A 19,724-nucleotide genomic window follows, 5' to 3' on the forward strand; every position below is an offset into this window, starting at 1 on the left:
GACAGTCTACTAATACTCGAATAAAAAGTAACTGGCATAGTTGCATTGCAACTTTTAGTCAACAAGAGGTGCAGTAGGGACCATCAAAATAAAGTGTTACCGATTTTTAAATTGAGTCAATTTAACTTACATTAAACTGATTTAAAACAGCTTGTATAACTTTAAAAATTAAGTTGAAAAATAATTAACTTAGTAAAGTTATTCATTTTTATATATTTTTTGGTATTTTTTGTTGGTAAAACTTTATTAACATAAAAACATAAGTGTGACCATTTTTTACAGTACAGGAGGCAGAAAATAGCCCGTTGAAAAGCTGGTGTAAATATTGTGTGAATATTCCTAAACGCCCATTAAGTTTTTTTATTTATTTATTTTTGGCATGAATTTAGAATAAATCTTCGTCATGAAGTCTGACAAGATATAGAGAGTTAATTCATTCATTAAATAAAACCGCATCCACTGAATTGCAGCAGCAACAGCATATTGTCTTCAGTGTCCACACTGTAAACATTCAACTTTATCAAATGAAATGAGTGTAGTTAACTCAAAATTTACTGAAAGTCAATTTTACTCAATTGAAAAGAGTTTTGAACTTAGCGTTGAAGGTAATGAGTTAATTAAATACCTCAGTACTTCAACTCAAATGGAGTAAGTTCACAGTACTCATTAGGATTAGTATTTCAACTTAAATGGATTGTTGCAATCCGTTTTCTCAAATAGTTTGAGTTACCTTAACTTTTTGGGTATTACAGTGCACTGACAGCAACAAAGTGGTTATCCTAACTGTTTAATATTGGCACGTGTTTTGGTTCTATCAACAATGTGCCACTCAATCTTCCAGTTTAGCAATAGCTTGAGAGGGGAATTTTGAAAATTGTTGTTTCAGACCTGTAGGAGGAAAACAAAGAGCAACAGGGAGGTTTTCTTCCAGACCTGCAACTCATTCGCTCTCACGCTCCTGAACAAAATACAACACCACATATTTGAAATACCCAGCATTTTACCCACCCTTAATTCTGACACCGCAACACAATGAAAACTATTTATGTAGGAGCTAACTCATGGATTTTTGTATGATCTACTCATGCTGCATTGCAAATTTAGTGACTTTGTTGCTATATTTAGAGCCTGATTTGATTTAGATCAACTGCCTTGTAACAAATCCACACTTTAAAAATGCTGGGTCGTTTTAACCCAGAATTGGGTAAAATATGTGGTTGAGAAATAAATGTTGTACCTAATCACTGGGTCTGTCTGTCTACATATAAATATTTATTTATTTATTTATTTATTTATTTATTTATTTATTTATTTATTTATTTATTTATTTGTTTATTTATTTATTTACTTATACATACAACAGTTCTGTCTGGTTCTTGAATCTGATTGGCTGGTAGTTGTGCAATATTTTGTCAGTAACATCACACAAAGGCCTCTTCACCTTTGTGTATTGCTCTGCCAACATACAGTCAGCAACAAGCAGAGAGACACTCTAAAGTCTGACAAATATTACTGCTGTTAGACAACATAATGTACTTTTGAGGCTTTTTTTTAGTCAAGAATGTAGTTGTTTAGATGGCAACTATGGAGTTTACTTATAAGGATAGTGCCTATTTTTAAATATTTACAATTTCTGAGAGAGCTCGTCAGCGGTAATGAAGTTTTTGTGAATAATATTGTTATTTTATAGTATAGTTTTATAGTAATATTATTTATAATAATATTATTGAAAAATAAGTTGAATTAATGTACTGACTATGTTTACAAGGACATCACTAATCAAATTATTTACCTTAATCTGAATGACAATAATATGATTAAAGTGTTTACATGAGTCGCTTTTTGAATGTTCCATTCATAATCCTGGTTTACATGTTATAGCACATCATTTGATTAATGATATTGCGTCATCACGCTATTCACATTTCCTCTGTATTTTCATGTAATTTCAGATGTTTCTTTTTTATTTTTTTTTAACTTTAACTGCAGTTTGGCACTTTCCCTTTCATTCAAAAACATTTCATGCATACCCCTGTGACAAACGAGATATTGCATGCGAGTAAGGACTGCTGGAAGAGTGTTGTTTAAATGGAATTTAATACTGCACACCATATAGAAAAAAAACCCTCCTCATTTCGCGATGTATGTGTCTGTGGTCTTTCTCTGACTCAGTAGGTACCAATATATTGTGCCCCCCCAATAAATATCTAGAAGTATAAATTATACCTATAAACTGTATATAACATAGTTTTCTCTGAGAGATCAAGAGAGAGTATAATATATTATATATACTATAATATAATAATAATATATAACATATATAATATATATAATATATAATATTATTATATACAGTAGAATATAATAATATTATAATAATATAATGTTTTGTAATAGTAATAATAATATTACAAAATAAAATATCCATCATGGAGCAGTCCATATAATTTAAAAAAAATATATATTTATCATTTTTAGTTGTAAATTCATTTTAAGAAAACTAATTATTTTAAATTTAGAAATTGCATTTATTTAAAATAAAAAAGATTCAGTGATATTAGAATAGATAAATAAATAAAAAATAAATAAAAGTAAAAAGGGTGCATTTCAGGACTTGAGCCCTATTCATCAGAAATTGTTAAATATCAATTTTTTATGGTAAAAATAGACAGTTCTTACAGAACCTGATTGTTGTGCAATATATAAAGTTTACAATGAGATAATAAGCGCTTTATAAAATGTAAACGCATTCCTTACACCCATGTCATAAAAACGATATTGTGTAAAAAGTGGAGTAAAATCTTATAATAGCTTGGCAAATACTAGACAGTGATGTTTAGTATGAGGAAATACGCAAGGAATACAGAACCACTGTTATCAATCTTGAGGAAAAAACTTTACTCGAAACCTTTTTCCGTAAAGCATAAATAGTGATTTTTAAAAGATTGATTTCATTTTGTACAAAAATAATACAATGTGGAACAAATCACATCTTGTATAAATCCAGCATTTAACAGGAGAATAAACCAGCAATGGCAGTGGGAACATAGTTACAACATAACAAAAAAAACATTGAAATGACCTTTTGACAAGAATTTAAACTCTCAGTACTAGATTGCGGCTGGAAGAGCATCTGCTGTGTAAAACATATGCTGGATAAGTTTACGGTTCATTCCGCTGTGGCAACCCCTGTGTGAATGGGAAGGGTTTTAAATTTTACCCCTAAGAAATAGGACAGTACTACAGCACCTGCACACATCATCAGATGTCATCGCGATCTCTTGCTTCATATGAGATCAACGATCGTGACTGCTGTAGTTCTTCCAGTTGCGTTATTTGTGGGTATTTAACTAGAGGAAATCACCGAAGGCACCGATATCGTGTTATCATAACAATCTAATGTGGTAATAAGATCGAAACTGTACTGTGCATTTACACCCTGCCCATTTTCATCAATGTAAACACACAAAACAACATTAACATTACAGCAGACACTGTAAAAAGCTCATTCCCAGCCACTAGACTTTTCTGACAGGGTATTCCAGTGTCATCGAGTGTCTGAATGTTGTGGGACTGCTAAACAGAAGCTATTGTTAGGGATTATAGATTATAGCCAAATTTAACGTGTTTTATTTTAGCGTTTTTTTTTTTAAAGCATAATGGTAAAACACGAATGCGGCTATGAATATATTAACACATGTGCTTGTTTGTTGTACAAATTTGAAATAATGACAAAAAAATACTGATTTATCCATCTCCTTATTTCCGTGTAGATTGTGTATTCTGGGAAATTTTCTTACCCCTTGGTTTCAAGTGTGGTCCTGAAAAATCTGTTTCAGGGGGTATCTAGCCCTTCCCATTAGCCCTATGTCTTCAAGCCAAAGAGAATTTGGACACCTCTACCCCTTCACATGAACACGCAAAACGAGGGTTAGGAGTAAGGGAAAGGGCTAAGGGGTAGAATTGGGATTGGGCCTAAATGTAAAAAAAAAAGCCACAGTAAAAACTATTTCACAATGCTTTCTGGTAGTTCAGGGTTGCGTGAGCAGCTAATACTGTTTGAAGTGGCGAACTGATTCGATTTCCTCAACTTCTGAAATTCCAGCTGATAACAATTACGCTGACCAATTCAACAGGACGCTCTTTTCTTCAGATATCTCCCCACCATCACAATGACAGTTTGACTGAAGGTCAATATTTAAATTAGAGATGTCATGATTCATGGCCGTTCTTCCCAGTATCACAAAAACTGTGAACTTCTTTACAGATAGAGTTATCTCTGAGTCTCTCCGATCGACCACTTCTTAATTCAGTATTTCTTTGGCTGGCACAGAAAGATGACTCTTATCTATCTGACGCCACACTAATGGCAGTCAACATTGACAACAGTGTCTATTTTAAAACAAGGCTTACAGAAGGATCAATAGGTTCAACGTTTTGTTGAATGTGCTTTTACATTTATCTCTCTTTTAAGATCTGACGTCAACGAAGCTTTCTGAAAAGTTTTGAAATCCTGCTCTCTGACACACTGCATATTCCAATACGTCATGCCTGTTCCTTAGATTGTCACATTCACAATCACAGTTTACATGTTTAGACAGATAAAACTGAATATTTACATCCTTCATAGTAATGAAATAATAATAATAATAATAATGATATAGTAATTGCTCGTATTTACACCCAACTGTACAGAACATTTTCTAAGCATTGATATCTCAAGGAAGACGTCTTTGCATCGGTTATTTTACATTAACGATGCGTCTAACATTGTCTGATTGTCATTGGATCCACACAGTTTGATTGTAAAGTTTTACATACACACACATTTTGTGCTCTTATTCCTGGATTCCAGGTCTTCCCGCTTCATCTTTGCATCTTCATCTGACTGTGTTGTATGCGTTTCGTATTTGTTTGTTCATATGGATCATGTGCGTTCCTTAATTTAGTTTGTCCATCAATGAGAAGTAAAATACTGTCACTAAATTGGGCGCCATGTTGATCATCCGAGCCAGACTTCTAGTCACCCAACTGTGAACCCAAACACCCCAACAGTGTTCATTCTCATCAGTCCTGCCTTCAGCTCGTGGTTTATTGACCCACTGATCATCCAGCGTGCCGCTCGCACATATTATGGGTTGCCATGGATATAGGTGCGATGAAGGGGAATGGAGGTTGGGACAATGTGCTCCTGTTGCTTGGCATCGAAGAAGTCAGGTGTATACATTCACCAGGCCTGTAGTGGACACTGTGAGAAATAAAGAGCGAAAGAGGAAGTGGACACATAAGTGAACAAAATCTGCAGAATTTCCTTATCAGCCACACCTGAATAAATATATACCTCATCCCTTTGCATTCATTACCATTGTAACAAAAGTTTTTCTTCTCGTATTGCTTAGGTGTTTTTGCTCTTTCTTTGGACATGAGAGAGGCAAGTGACCCTGCCATGACCTACTAGCCGACAAATAGGCACACCTGATAAAGGTGCTGGCCAGCTGCTCAGTTCTACACTCATTAGATGGCGGTCTGCGAATGGAGGTAAGCTTTTTTTTTGGGGTTGGGTGGGATCACTTGGCAAACAGGAGGGTTATAAAGAGTGAGCATGGTTTGTAATGTCCCCCAAAGAGCCCTCTGCACCGCCCAGACCAAATACAGCAGGCTGATAAGAGCTTAAAATTGCCTTCTCGGTTCTAGGGGGGTTGAGGAACTACATACCTGAGATATCTAAATGCTTTCAACTGAACTTAATAGTGCTTCCACAGGTGAAATGTGTGATTTTTTTTTTTACATTTATCCACAACTAGGGTATTCTATATTTTGTCTAAATTTAAAAATAAACACTACACTGTATGGTCTAAATATAAAGTTTAGATTTAAATTGATTAGTATTTATATATTAACCAAGTGTAGTGAAAAACATTATAGGTGAATTTTAACATAAAAAGAAATTATTAAAAAGAAATGTCAACATTTTAAAGTAGCAAAACTACTTTAATCTTTTTAAAAACCACTACTCGCATCAGATTAGGTGTATGTGTACATAACAAGAGTGTACTAAACATGAAATAGTTAATTTTTTAAAGTTACAACAACATAAAAATCGATCCCTGTTCTTGTGACTAAAATTTGTGTAGTCATGCCAGACTAGTTGGTGAGCATGTCATGATTTTGCCAAGTACATTGCGATTCTGGATTAACATCCATATTAATGCTGAAACATAATTTTTTTTACAGTGGCCGAGAGAGAGCTTAACATGCTGCAATAAAAAAAACACATGCAATTGCAAACACCAGCAAATTGAGAAAAAGATCGTTATCTGTTTGACAGCACACATGCTGCAAATTGTCACAACGCAAACACATTTTTTAAAGATGTGCTGCGAGATGTCCACACAAAGCAAACAATTAATACAATTTTCTCACAACAGAAAAAGAATGGAACACAATGTTAATTTTTCAAGGGGACCCAAAAACATGACAGACACCGCTGTGTCGTTATTATTGTTCAGTGAAGTTGTAGGTGATCTTTAGGTGATATCCCGATTCCAGTGTCTTTAGTATTTATTAGCCTTTTAACCATTACCTTAATAGCCTAAAAAACATGTTTTAGGGTCTCCTTAAACATTTCAGTTGTGTTGTCAGAAAATGCAACACATTTTCTTAAAATGTTTGCATTGTGAGAAAATGCAGCATGTTTTATAAATTGTGTTGTGTGAAAATGCGACAATTTTTATTCAAATTGTTTGCGTTGTGAGAAAAAGCAGCGCATTTTATTAATTTTTTGCATTGTGAGTAAATGCACATTACGCTTTGTATTTTTGTTTGAAAATGTAATCCACTCCTAATCCCTACCCCTAAACCCAACCATAACTGTAAATTATTCCCAAAATCAGAGGGGAATAATAGTTGGATAACAATCATGTATAAGAGCATAAACCCAACCATAAGATGGAATTCCTGGAGTTTTCCGGGAGACAGAACAATACGGGAGATGGGTGGGAGATGGGTCAGAAATATAGGAGACCCCCGGCAAAAACGAGAGTGTTGGTAGGTACAGTATGTAAATTAGGTTGGCGAGTTGCTGATTTCACTTCATAAAGAAACACTATGTGCATGTGCACATACAGTTCAGTAGTCCACCATTATTGTTTTGGTTGTCTAATATTCAGTCTTTCCTTTAGAATTAACATGCAATGGCCTCAACTTTTCACAGAATCATCTCTTTGATTGTTCTTTCATCTCATTTACAGCATTTTAAAACCAGTTTTCAAATTTTTAGGTCCCTAAAAGATGTAAATGCAAATGAAAGTATCTTTAGCGACTAGATCTTGATAAGAGGAGCTCATGCTGGCAGGAAGTTCAAGGCATCAGGTTCACCGCAGCTAGTGATGTGGCAGCGTGGGAAATTGGGCATGTGAAAGCGGTGACTGGAGACCGCATTTCAGGCTAGAGCGGTCACAGAGCGCAGGGGAAAAGGGAAGAGGCATAATTACTAAATACACTCCCGTCCATGGCAGGGGAGCTGAAGGAGCACGAGTGCTTTGATTAACAGTGAGGATAATTTCCTGACCTCTGTGCTAAACTGGACCAAAGAGTGACTTTGCATTCAGATTGAGGAAAGACAGAAAGGAAAAAAGAAAGAAAGAAAGAAAGAAAGAAAGAAAGAAAGAAAGAAAGAAAGAAAGAAAGAAAGAACGAAAGAACGAAAGAACGAAAGAAAGGAACGAGAAAGTTGGTTTCATCAATCAAGCCGTGCTCAGTCTGCGATCACGGGTGACTGATTGGTCAAGCTGTTCAAAGGAAATAGGAATTCTAAGGAGTTTACACATATTGGTTCGCTTCACTGATTGAGATGTACAACAAACCTAGCTAAACAAAAGACACTAAAGCAGTGAAAAACTCAACATCAGTCCTATCTATAGCATACTCTAGAAATCTTATTCTGCTCACTTTGGAAGTGTCTTTCCACATAATCGTATCTCTGGAGCATTAATGAAGCCAAAAGGGCACCCCTGTTGTAGGACAAGCAGACAGACACTAGCACCCATTAAATAAACTAATCAGCCTGGCTACAGCAAGTCCATTTTGGTAAATAATTTGAATTACTGACCTGTTTGCTGGAGGACATTGAGCTCAGTGTACTGAGGCTGTTGGCGTCTGTCACCACCATGGCCGGGGGAAACCGAGACGAATGAGAATACTGGGGTGGCTCCTGCTTGTGTGGGTACACTGTAAAGATAACACAAACAGCAGTTTACATCTACAGCTTTATGATGTAGGCCTGACTAGATCAATAAATACTGAATAGAGGTAGTAGACTGACTGTGTGAGTGTGAGACAGAGGCCATGAAGGACTGTTGGCTCATGTGTCCAGATGACTGTTGCATGAGCTGCTGGTGTTGGCTATTTAACTGCTGAGAGAACTGTACTGGCTGCAGTGCTGCCAGACTGCCTGCAACACTGTTTATGACAGGCACCGTCTGTGCTTGTGATGTGTTCAAACCTGAATGCAAGAATATTACGACGTCAAGAGGAGAATGTATGAATAATCTGAAAAGGAAACCAAATGTGGATGGACACTCACTTTGTGCAATGGCCATGACTCCAGAGAGTGGCATTATGAGGTTAGGGGTCTGTTGGTGCACGTGGTGGGATGCGTGGATGTTGGTCAGGGTGCTTACTGGAGGAAGACCTCCACCTGATACCGAGATCTGTGAAGAAAATACACCACCAGTTCATCAGAATGACTAGAACGCTTCTGTCAGAATTGTACTCTTATCTTAAGAAAGTATCAGAGCCCTGACAGGAGGCACAGAGCTTTATTTGAATAGGCAGAGTTGAGAGGAGGCCATGCTCAGACAAACGTCTGACTGCTCAGATAAGCTGCTGTCATACTCCCTTCCTCCTACGCCAACTTCCAACTGGCTGTTGACAGAAACGCACCCTAGACCATGATGAATTTGACCTATAGTGTAACACTGCAGCCTTGCTAGAAAAATTAATGCACAGAAAATTGTCCTGAAACAAAAAGCTACATGAAGATCTCGCCCAACTCAAACATTAGTATTCAGATAAGCAACTCCATTGAGCGCCAGTGTCACTCAACCAACAGAGAACAAGCACAACTCCACCCTTCCTCTCCTCTGCGCGGCATTTAATCAATACAAACAGAATGTCTCTTTGTCAGGTTTGTTGGCACAGCCATGGCCGTGCCCCATTCTCACTACCACCAGCTAACATTTACTAAGATCAGCCCTGCAGTGCACTGTGGGCCAAGGCCTGCCGTCTAGCTTTGGGTTTAGCACTGGGAAGTACAATGCAGCAATTGTAAGCCCACTTGCTGGGTGAAGATATCTATCAAGCGCTACTTTGTGTTACTGTGTCAAGAGCAGACATAGTGTTATCTTATCAGTGTTGGAAGTGCTTACCATCTTGGCATCAGGTGACAGGAGGCTGTGACTGGGGTCCAGCGCCCCTGGAGAGACCTGCTGTAACACTGACTGGCTGGTTGACATGGCATTGCTGCTATGGTGATTGATCGTTGTTGAAGAAGTGACTTCACCTGGACCTTGTTGGCTGTACCGGACACCTGTTGTAAAGGAAGGTAGAGATAAATTAGTTTTAGTTTTAATCGTCTAACTGCTTTACAAAATGTGACCCAGCCAGTATTTGTTGGTCACTGACAAGTTTGGAAGAGCAAACAAACAAGGGCCTCTACATCTGGTGGCTGAACGGTCAAGGTCATCTCAATGTGTACACGTGAGCTGTCTGCAACTCTAAAAAACTATGTTGTGCTGAACTTCAGAACTTTGTTAAAATAATCTATATCAGTGCTGCACAATCCTGCTCCTGGAGGGCCCCCTTTCAGCAGAGTTTATCTCCTGTCCCATTAGACCAAGGGTGTTCAAACTCCTGGAGGGTCCTGGAGGGTCGATGTCCTGCAGATTTTGTCTCCAACTTGTCTCAACACACCTGCAAGAATGTTTCTAGAAAGCCTAGTAAGAGCTCGATTAGCTAGCCCAGGTGAGTCTGATTGGGTTGGAACTATACGTTGCAGGACACCGGCCAACCAGGACCGAGTTTGGACATACTGCAGGAACATTCCTGATCTACATGAAATAAAGTTTTATGAGAGAATTATGTTCAACCTAAGCTGAATTCTCTTTTAGCATATTTATTTTTGTTGGGTATTCTTGACTATGGAGGGCCACAGGAATCCAGCCTGTCTTCTATCGAATGGATGTTTGAAAAACCCCACGCTCCACAGATATGAACAAGGTAAACATTTCTCAATTAAGGCTAATGTCAGACACATAGTTTCACTCCTACATTTAAATACTAGGTTTGTGCAGCCAAGCAAGATGATGACCCAGCCAAAATAAATATTTATTATTTGTTATGGGATTATTCCCTGAGCTTTTCTAAATAGATGTGCCACACAAAATAGTACAACTAGTGGCAGCAAAAAAAAATGACAGAAAAGTCTAATCCCTCTGCTGAGTTTTGTTGTGTAGCGGAACTACAGATACAACCCCTTTGCACACTTACAACATTGCCAGCTCTCTACAATGTCTTGTAAACGCCAGCTCAGGACAATAAAGCACTCCATTGGGCCTACAACCTGCTTGGCACACAATAGGCCAGCAACTATAAACAGTCTTTACTTTACTACCGCACAACCACTAAAAGTGTCAGGGAAAGAACAGACTATTGTCTGACTCTATCAGGCATTCACTCAGACTGCAGGGATCTCCTCTCACGTTCAATCATTCAGGTCTGTGCTGTCTGGGCCATGCTGACCAGCAGGAGGGCTCGGTTTCTGAGGAAACCAGAAACCGATGTACAACCTCTGAGAACGCGACATAAAAGTTACATGGAATGGCATCATAAACTAAGTCTTAATTACACTATTCAGTAAAGCAATGTGCACCATTCAGTGACCAATGCTAAAATCAGCGTCTTGACTAAGTATAGACAACAGTTACATATTGGCAAAATATTTCAGCTTATCACTACTCAAAAATTTGTTTTCAGGTTTCATGATGCTTGTGGTAATCACACAATACAGTTTGACCTGTAAAAAAATGCTACCACAAAACTTGGTTAAAATGACAGAGGGTTGCGGGAAATGCTGAAGGGGAGTGGAAGCAGGAGGGTTCAACTGGTTTAAAGGGTTCAGCTCTCCCTGGGACACATGTAATATCAAAGCCTGGCTCTTCATCCCCAGGCAGTGCTCATTATAGCACTGCCGCATATGATAGGCCTCCTGGGTCTTAGCAGGACGTATGTGGCCTTTCAGCCTTTCTATTGCCCCCAACAGTCCAAAACAAGACAAGTTAAACTGTCCTGTCCTCTGCTTGTCCTTCACTATTATGTTCAGGGGTCATATTGTTTAATTAATCATTTTAGTTTCTCAAAAAAATGATATAAGCTAGTTAAACAACCACTCTAACATGCCTAAACAGGATCAAAGACCATTTTGAAAGCAGTTTGCTTTCCAACAGGACGACAACACAAACATAGGGAAGACCACAACCAGCCCCCAAAACGCACATATCGGTTGACCTTCTAACGGCGGCGAACTGGCCTGTTTGTTATCAACAGGCCAAACCTGAATCAATAAAAAAAGTTAAGTCTCTCACTGATGTGACCTGGTACCGACCTCTTTAACAAAACCCTGGTTTATGTAGTTTCCAAGAGGGGGCTGAGACAGGGAATCACCCAGTACTTTCTATACCTCGAGCAGAAGAAGAGACTCATCAGTCCTGTCTGGTCCAAAAAGAGCCAATAGTCCATCGGACAGCTCCTGCTGTTCTGCTCAGAGCACAGCCACTGCCTCTAAACCACAGCCCATAAAGGTGAGAGGGGCTTCGAGGTGTCCCTCCCCCTGGCCCAGCAGAGATAAATGAACCTTGGTTACAGTCACTACAGTCTTCTAATATGCCACAGACAAAAAGATTCCCTGCTGAGAAAGGGTAAAGAGAGCAGGGAAGAGGGGAGTCCCTTATCAAAGGACTGGGAGATGTAGTAGCAGAGGATTTTAATTGTCAATTAAGCATGCATAATACAGGCTGTGCCCTGGCAACGTGATGAGGGGTCCTGCTGTGCTATTATTTTCAGGCCAGCTTCTGACACCAAAAAACAGCTGATGCTGCTGGCAGGCCACTGGCAGGACACCTTGTAAGTCCCTTGACTAAAAGCATGGAAGAGACCAACTCCATCCCGTTGCTCCCCCTTCTCAGCCAAATTAACACACAACCTGAGGTCACTGACTGGTCAGGTGTGCAAAGGGAAACACCACACGCAAACAGACAAGCCACTCATTGCAGTGCTATATGCACAGAAACAAGCAACACACCCACAGAAAAAGAGCACTCTGACTCTTTAGCGCTCAGACATGAAAGAAACAGTAGGTAATAAGCTGGTCGGTCAAAGACTGTGTTGCTTTTACAGCCTAGTCTTGCCATATCAAACTAAGTCAATAAATCCTTCTGGGAATACAATTCATTAGATAACACAAGAGTGGGGCATGCAGTAAACCACAGTGACCCTACAGGTACAACTAGGCTTCGAGAGCGAGCTGAGCCACATGACCTGGGGTTGACCCTGTGTCCTGTCCAAGGGTGGCTGCTCTTTGTGTCTCACTCTTGCCTGCTGACTTCAGTGGAGCTGAGATTGCAGGTACAATGCAGATTGTTCTTGGTGTGTGTTTCAAAGCTGGGAATAACAATGCCATTTGCTCAGCTCACTCTGTCACTCTCATTGATCACTGCTCTCCTCTTTGCTTTCTCTCTGATCTCATCAACTATGTCAAGTCATCTTTAACTGGTGGAGTGATTATAATGGGGCTTGTGCTAATTATTCTTTCTAGACTAAACCGCAGAAAAGCCAAAGCTCAGTGATTTTATTTTCTGACTCAAAGCAACATTCAAAGGTTACCAGGAAGAATCAAATAACACATGTAAGCTCACAGTGAATGTATCAGTACCTTGCATCTTGCTTGGTGGGGAGCTGCTAGTTTGTGGGTGATGCGGGGAACTATGTGAAAGGAGGGAGTTTAGGCTATGCGCTGGCCCACTGTAGGCATCCATAGCCAACTTTTGTCTGAAGGCTTCTTCCTTTCTTCTGTTAGCAAACCAGTTGTAGACTCGCACCTCTGTGACCAGGTTGGAGCCAAGTCCATGAGCTTTCGATGGAGACACTCCTCTTTGGAGGCACTCAGCCCTGAATGTAGTCAAGGAAAACACATTAGCATATTAACTGGGATGAAATTGAGTAATTTATTTTGACATTCAGAGCAAGGTCATCTTACCGGTTGCACTCCTCCACCAATGCCTCTCTCTCCTCTTTGCTGGGGTTCTTCTGCCGCTCATAAGCCTGGTAAAGGATTTGTTGGGATGCAGGCCCCCATTTGAAACGGTTGCGTCTGAGCTTCTTGCAAGCAGGCTCAATAGCAGCATCATCACCTGGCTGGACCATACCTTGCCCAGACTGACTAAACTCTGAGAAAAAAAGGAGTACCTGATCCTGATTTCCTTTGTCTAACATGGTGGCGCCAGAGCCTTGTGTGGCCTGGTTGAATTCTGAAACATAAAAGAAAAGGATATTAGCGTCACATGTAGAATTTTCATATAGGACATGAGCATAGCATGAGTATTGTGGCCGGGAAGTGCAAAACAACATTACAAAGTGTGAAACACTTTTACAAAGCTCGAGACATATTTACATTTTGAAAAACATTTTTACCTATCATCGGACACAATTACATAGGAAAAACTATTTTATCAAGGACGAAACAAATTTACATTTTCCAAAAATATTAACAAGACGCAAAACACTTTTACAAGTCCCGAAACAAATTTAAAATGACAGATTCCTTACGGAAAGGGAATGTACCAATGTAAATTTGTGCTGTAGAGTACATGCATGGCGCAAACAAAGTTTATGGTGACCGAAGATGGACAGCGTCGAGGGTTGTTTTGCCTGTGTTGTGGCATACACATGAGCAGCTTAACACAGTTTTTCTTTACGTGTGGTCGGTGTTTGGAGTTTATAAAGGATGCGGACCAGACGAAAATACCAGACATACTGCACCAATGTGCTCAATATTTTAACGAGGGCCACTCGTACGCTGTTATCATGGACATGATATCAAGTCTACACGGTGTAAACATCTGCTTGAGGACTCTTAACAGTAAACTGAATGAAGACGGTGTTACGGTTTAACTGGTGTCCGTGTTAAATGAGGCCCTTTTTCAGATGTAAACTATTCACGTTTGCAGATTGGCATATTCGTCACTTTTTCACAGCCACAAAACATGCCCATACCGAAAAAAGATTCTTATTACTTTAATATCTGTGTAGCAGAACGGTATTTAACCAAAATTAATGTAAAGAAATAATTATAATTTACATGTCATCAACAGGATTCAAACCCAAGTCAAAAGGGTCTGCACAAGTATCAACCAACCTTCCTAAATGAGCTACCCGGGTCTACAGGTCAGGGTAGGTTTTGATAACTTTATCAGTCAACATGTGCCGTGCTTTGATTGTTTCCATGTATTTGGGTTTACATGTTTCTACTCTCATGCTGATATTTTCTCAGAATAGCTCTAATATGTTTTAATCGCAGTTGGTCAAACCATGATTTTTATAGTTGTAGACTCATGGAAACCGATCTACAAAATCACACACGAGCTAGAAATTATTGATATTTTCCAGTGTGTGTTACATTCCTGGTCACTCCTGGTGTGTTGTACATTCCGCGTCACTTCCGGTGTGTTGTACTTTCCGTAAGGAATCTGTAATTGTACATTTGTTTTGGAACTTGTAAAAGTGTTTTGGATCTTATAAATTTTTTTCTAAAATGTAAATTTGTTTTGTCCTTGGTAAAATTGTTTTTCCTATGTAATTGTGTCTGATGATAGTTAAAAATGTTTTTCAAAATGTAAATTTGTCTTGAGCTATGTAAAAGTGTTTTACACTTGGTAATGTTGTTTTGCACTTCCAGGCCACCGTACATGATCAAAGTATTACAAGTGTGCCATGAGCAGGTGTTATTATTTAAAATCATCCCAGCCTTGTCAAAGACTAATAAAATAAAAATAAAAATACAACTGTATTTAAACTTTTATTTGATAAAATAATTGCATTTTATTGTGTAAATTGTTTTTAGTTGGTGCTAAACAAACTTATCGGAATTCTGAATTAATTTAAGTTCATCCAATTATGAGTTATTTTTGGAGTGTAAGAGTAAATGTTGAGAAAATTTAGAGTTGGCCTTATGCAATGCAATTTTTTAAAACAATAAAATGAGAATGAGGTACAAATTAACCCCACTAATTTAACAAAATGTTAGTTATGTTTTCTAATATCATATTGTCGATCTTAAACAGAAAAATTGAGTGATGACCTTTGATTCATACCACTGTCCCCTTATATGCCATTGTGCTTTTTATGATAACATAATTTCAAAATGGGTGACAAAAGCGATGATGCAATAAGTACGCACCTAAAAATGTTTATCAATATCTACACATCGCGCAGGTGCATTATTTAGAAGGTAACTTATTTTAGATTATCTTCATAATTCAAACAGACATCAAAAGGTTAATTAACTTCCTCAAAAAAAATCAGGTTTAAAGTGCTGCCACACTCGAGTCATGAATTCCATTTCATGCAACTGAACAAGGACGTTTTATATGACCTACAATATTCCAACGGTGGCACTGAAAACCGTCACATGCAACAAGAAACAAATATTAACTTACGTCGCAAGATCTCCCGCTGTTTCCTCACATACCAGGTGTAGAGCGCCGCGCGTTTCTGCGTTTTCATAGGCGTGCCTTTATTCAGGTGCTGCGACAGGTGCGACTGATTCAGGCCCGTCACATCCACCACCTCGCGCTGAGGGATATTGTGCTGCTGCATGTAGCCTTTGATCATGCGGGCCGCGCGCCACGGGTCCTCCCTGAAAAGATCGGAAACATTAAACATAACACTCTCATTTAATACAGTCCTATTAAAAAGTTGTGTTTAATGGTTGGTTTCACTTCTTTTATATTTATGACACTCTTTAACATGTTCTAAATTTTGCAAGTGCGGTCAATTGTTCCCGGCGCTAATAAACAATAGTTAATCAGTGTATTCAATGGGTTGTAAATAATTCCAAAGGTTAAAGACTTAATTTCGTGCGTGCAATTCAACTACCGTGATTTAATTACAAAAGGACAAGTAAAAGACAATTGGAGGACTTCATGGCAGCTGTATATTGTGGTCACTGTAAAGCAATTTGTTTCAAATCTAAAGAAGGTACTAAAGTGTAGTTCGACATTTTAAACGTTGCTCCGTATTTTAGAAAAGAGACATGTTGCGTGAGACAAAAAATCGCTTAAATCAAAGCAAATTTTATTAAAAGAAACCAATGAATTTGACAAAGACATAGCCGTTTAAAAGCCGTAGCAGCCTATATTCTTAATTAAATGTAATAAACAAAACATTAACTTCGATATTAAAGGCTAGGATAAAAGCTTAAAAATAAAAATGTTTAATACTCTAAAACATATGGCCAAACATTAAAGCTATATTTAAACCAAGCCTATATATATATATATATATATATATATATATATATATATATATATATATATATATATATATATATATATATATATATGCATGTTTGCTCCTAATGCAACAGAATATTTACTAACAATTAAAAAATATGTTGGCCACTTTTAAAAAAATGAAAAAGAGTGTTAAGTTTATAATCAAGTTAAATAAAACAAAACTTTACTTTAAACCTTTAGACTTTAAAATAAAAAATAAGAAAGAAAGAAAGAAAGAAAGAAAGAAAGAAAGAAAGAAAGAAAGAAAGAAAGAAAGAAAGAAAGAAAGAAAGAAAGAAAGAAAGAAAGAAAGAAAGAAAGCGAATTTCACCCGACATATTTTAACATGCATTAAAATAAAGTTCAGTCTTACCATAGTAGCTAATTTCAGAAATAACTTTTGCTCCTGAAATCTGTCCGGACGGTTTTGGTTTGGATACTGACAACACATATGTCTGTGCTCGAACTTGGTTTATAACTTTCGACAATGAATAACTAGATCTCCATTCACGCTAATCATTCGTCACTGTGTATCTTTCAGTTGATGATTTATAGGATAAAATTAATAACTCAACTCCACGTGCTTTAGTTTTGATTTTCCTCTTTATTTCGTGGCGCTTCTGAGGGTGTAACAGTTATAGAAATATTATTCTTGTTGAATTACATAGCATCCACATATAGCATAGGCCTCCTTTTATTTATTGGCCGCGTGGTAGGCCTATTTTAGTTATCATTTCTAATTGTCAAAATATTATAACTAAAAGTGCTATATTAATACAATAAATATATTATCAGTATTTTCGCAAATCCTAAAAAAATTTTCAAAAGGCCTAAATTTACGCACAAGCCTGCATTCAGACAACAGCATGCATGTTTGTGTTTTCTTTCGAGAGGCCAGAGGTGGTTAATAATAAATAGATCTTCTTTAGTTGATATATCTCTAAGCTAAAGAAATAACTCACGTAGATAATTAGTAACCAGAATGTGAAAAGAGGAAACACTGGCGCGTGCTTTTAAAATTGTAAACACCGGTAGAATAATCTGTCCCGAAATAATCCTTTGCATTATTTAAGAAAAAAAAAATTTCGTTTCTAAATTACAACTAGGCTACGATTTTTATTTTGTCCAAAATAATTCCACTATATTTTAAGAACTTCAGACAGTAATTACATTTGTCAAATAAGAAGTTTTGTACGTATCTCAATGACCTTTGATTTAAAAGATCAGAAGTTAGCAATTAAACTTTTCTATTAGATTTTTTTATATCAGGTTAAGAACATTTTACACTTTAGTCAAATTTAATGACTAGTTGGGTGAAAAAATAAGCACTTTTATCTTAATGGAAAATTCAACTGCTTTAACGGCCTTAATTTCACACTTAACAGTCGGCCTTCAAATACATTATAGCAGCACACTGTCAGTTCAGAAGCTCCACAGGTTATTTCACTTTAATCTCTTTAACTTGTATATAAAGCAATGGATAACAACAGTGTAACTATAAGTATATTTTATAATAACATAAGTAGGCCTATAGTTCAACATTTTAAAGGATCATAAATTCCCTCATAGTTGTCCTAAAATTATTCAACAACATCAATTCTTTTTGCCAATTTTTAAAAATATAGTTTTTGATCAACTTTAAATATTAATTATTTAGGCCTATAAATATAAAAGTAAATAAGTAAAAACTCACGCCAACATTCGCTCTATTTCTGCCCTCTGCTCGGCCGCTTCCTCGGTGTTTTGAGACTGGAGCTCTTTGAGAATTGGCGGTGTGTCATAATCATCCCCGTCCTCGGAGCCTTCATCTCCGGATAACTTCCCTTTACTGTGTCCATTAGTGAGCGTATGAAACACCGGCTTTGAATCCGTATCGCTGAGTTTGGAGCCGGACGGGGACATCTGCAGACTGTCCAGTTTAACTCCAAAAGCGCTCGGGCTCGGGTCCAGGTCCTCCAAAGCTTGCAGAAGCACATCTTTGGTAACTCCAGAGTCCAACAAGGCGCTCAGAAGCTCCTGTTGCAAAGATGTCAACTTGGACACCATGTTTGCAAACATCTAAATATTTAGGAGGTCTAGAGAGGGAAATGCGGTATTGTGATCTTTCCCCTCCTCACGCCTCCAAGTGTGAGCTCCTCCAAAGACACCTGCTCCGAGAAAGTTAGGCCACTTCCCTGTCGGACTGAACGATATAACTTGCCATGATGCTTCCAGAGGGCAGGCGATATAAAATATGGTAATGAGTGGGCGGCTGCTGAGGGCCTTTATGCAAATGAGCTGTCCCAGGCCATATCGACTGATGCGCAGGTACTGCGTGTTTACACACTCTTATCAGCACAGCACTTTGGACTTTGGCAACGTTTGGTAAAGCGCGTTGTAATAATAATAATAATAATAATAATAATAATAATAATAATGCTTAAAATTGTTTAGCTGAATAGATGTCTTTGGGACTAACAAACAGTAAGTGAAGTGCTGTTTCAATATTTAAACTAAAGATGTTCTTGTATCATATAATGTGTACATTAACCTAAATAGTTTTTGAATACTTTCAATAATTCACAAAATATGTTTATGAGTTTCTTTCCTCTGTTAAGCACAAAGTAAGATATAGGCCTAAGAAAGCTGAAAACCTAACCATTTACTTTCATATCTGTTTTTGCTACTATGAAAGTCAATGGTTACAGGTTTTCAGCTTTCTATAAAATATCTCCTTTAGTATTCAACAGAAGGCATTAAGATTTGGAACCACTTGAGGGTGAGTATATAGTGAGTAAATTGTCATTTTGGGTGAACTGTCCCTTTAAATACATCCATTCTCAATTAATCCAGAAACATTATATGTGATTTCCTGGCATATAGGTTACAAAGTATCTATATTATAATATATAAGGCTAAAAAAGCAGTTATTAGTAACACTGACAGAGAAACAAAGAGAAAGCACACATTAAGCAAATAGTTATTGGGTCAAAATTGGGTCGACCTATTTTAAAGTTGTATTTACTCCATGCATATTTTAAATGCAAGTAAGTGTTTCAAACAACTCGTGTGAAAAAAAAGTCAAATATGGGTAAAATAATGTTCCATCAATTGACAAGAGATATATTTAAAAAATGA

The 19,724-nt window shown here is 37.5% G+C and overlaps 1 protein-coding gene and 1 long non-coding RNA gene across 7 annotated transcripts in view; one reads left to right on the forward strand and one right to left on the reverse strand.

Annotated features, from left to right (window-relative positions):
• Positions 1-19,724, forward strand: part of LOC137487733 (uncharacterized) — a 753,637-nt gene that overhangs the window by 694,237 nt on the left and 39,676 nt on the right. For both annotated transcript variants that reach the window (XR_015509211.1, XR_015509210.1), the window contains exon 4: positions 5,400-5,538. This is a non-coding gene — a long non-coding RNA (uncharacterized LOC137487733). The remainder of the gene's footprint in view (positions 1-5,399; positions 5,539-19,724) is intronic.
• Positions 2,875-18,800, reverse strand: hnf1ba (HNF1 homeobox Ba). 5 transcript variants are annotated; one of them, XR_015508812.1, is made up of 9 exons: positions 18,301-18,772; positions 15,771-15,970; positions 13,313-13,583; positions 12,989-13,224; positions 9,429-9,589; positions 8,585-8,711; positions 8,324-8,503; positions 6,584-8,229; positions 2,875-6,525 (listed from the first exon to the last, which is right to left on the reverse strand). XR_015508812.1 is itself a non-coding variant. In NM_131880.3 (9 exon segments), coding segments are annotated over 9 exon segments (1,680 nt in total). In that variant the 5' UTR covers positions 18,666-18,800; the 3' UTR covers positions 2,875-5,227.

Source organism: Danio rerio, chromosome 15 (genome assembly GCF_052040795.2).
Source record: "Danio rerio strain M-AB ecotype USA chromosome 15, GRCz13ab, whole genome shotgun sequence".
NCBI classification, from domain to species: Eukaryota; Metazoa; Chordata; class Actinopteri; order Cypriniformes; family Danionidae; genus Danio; species Danio rerio.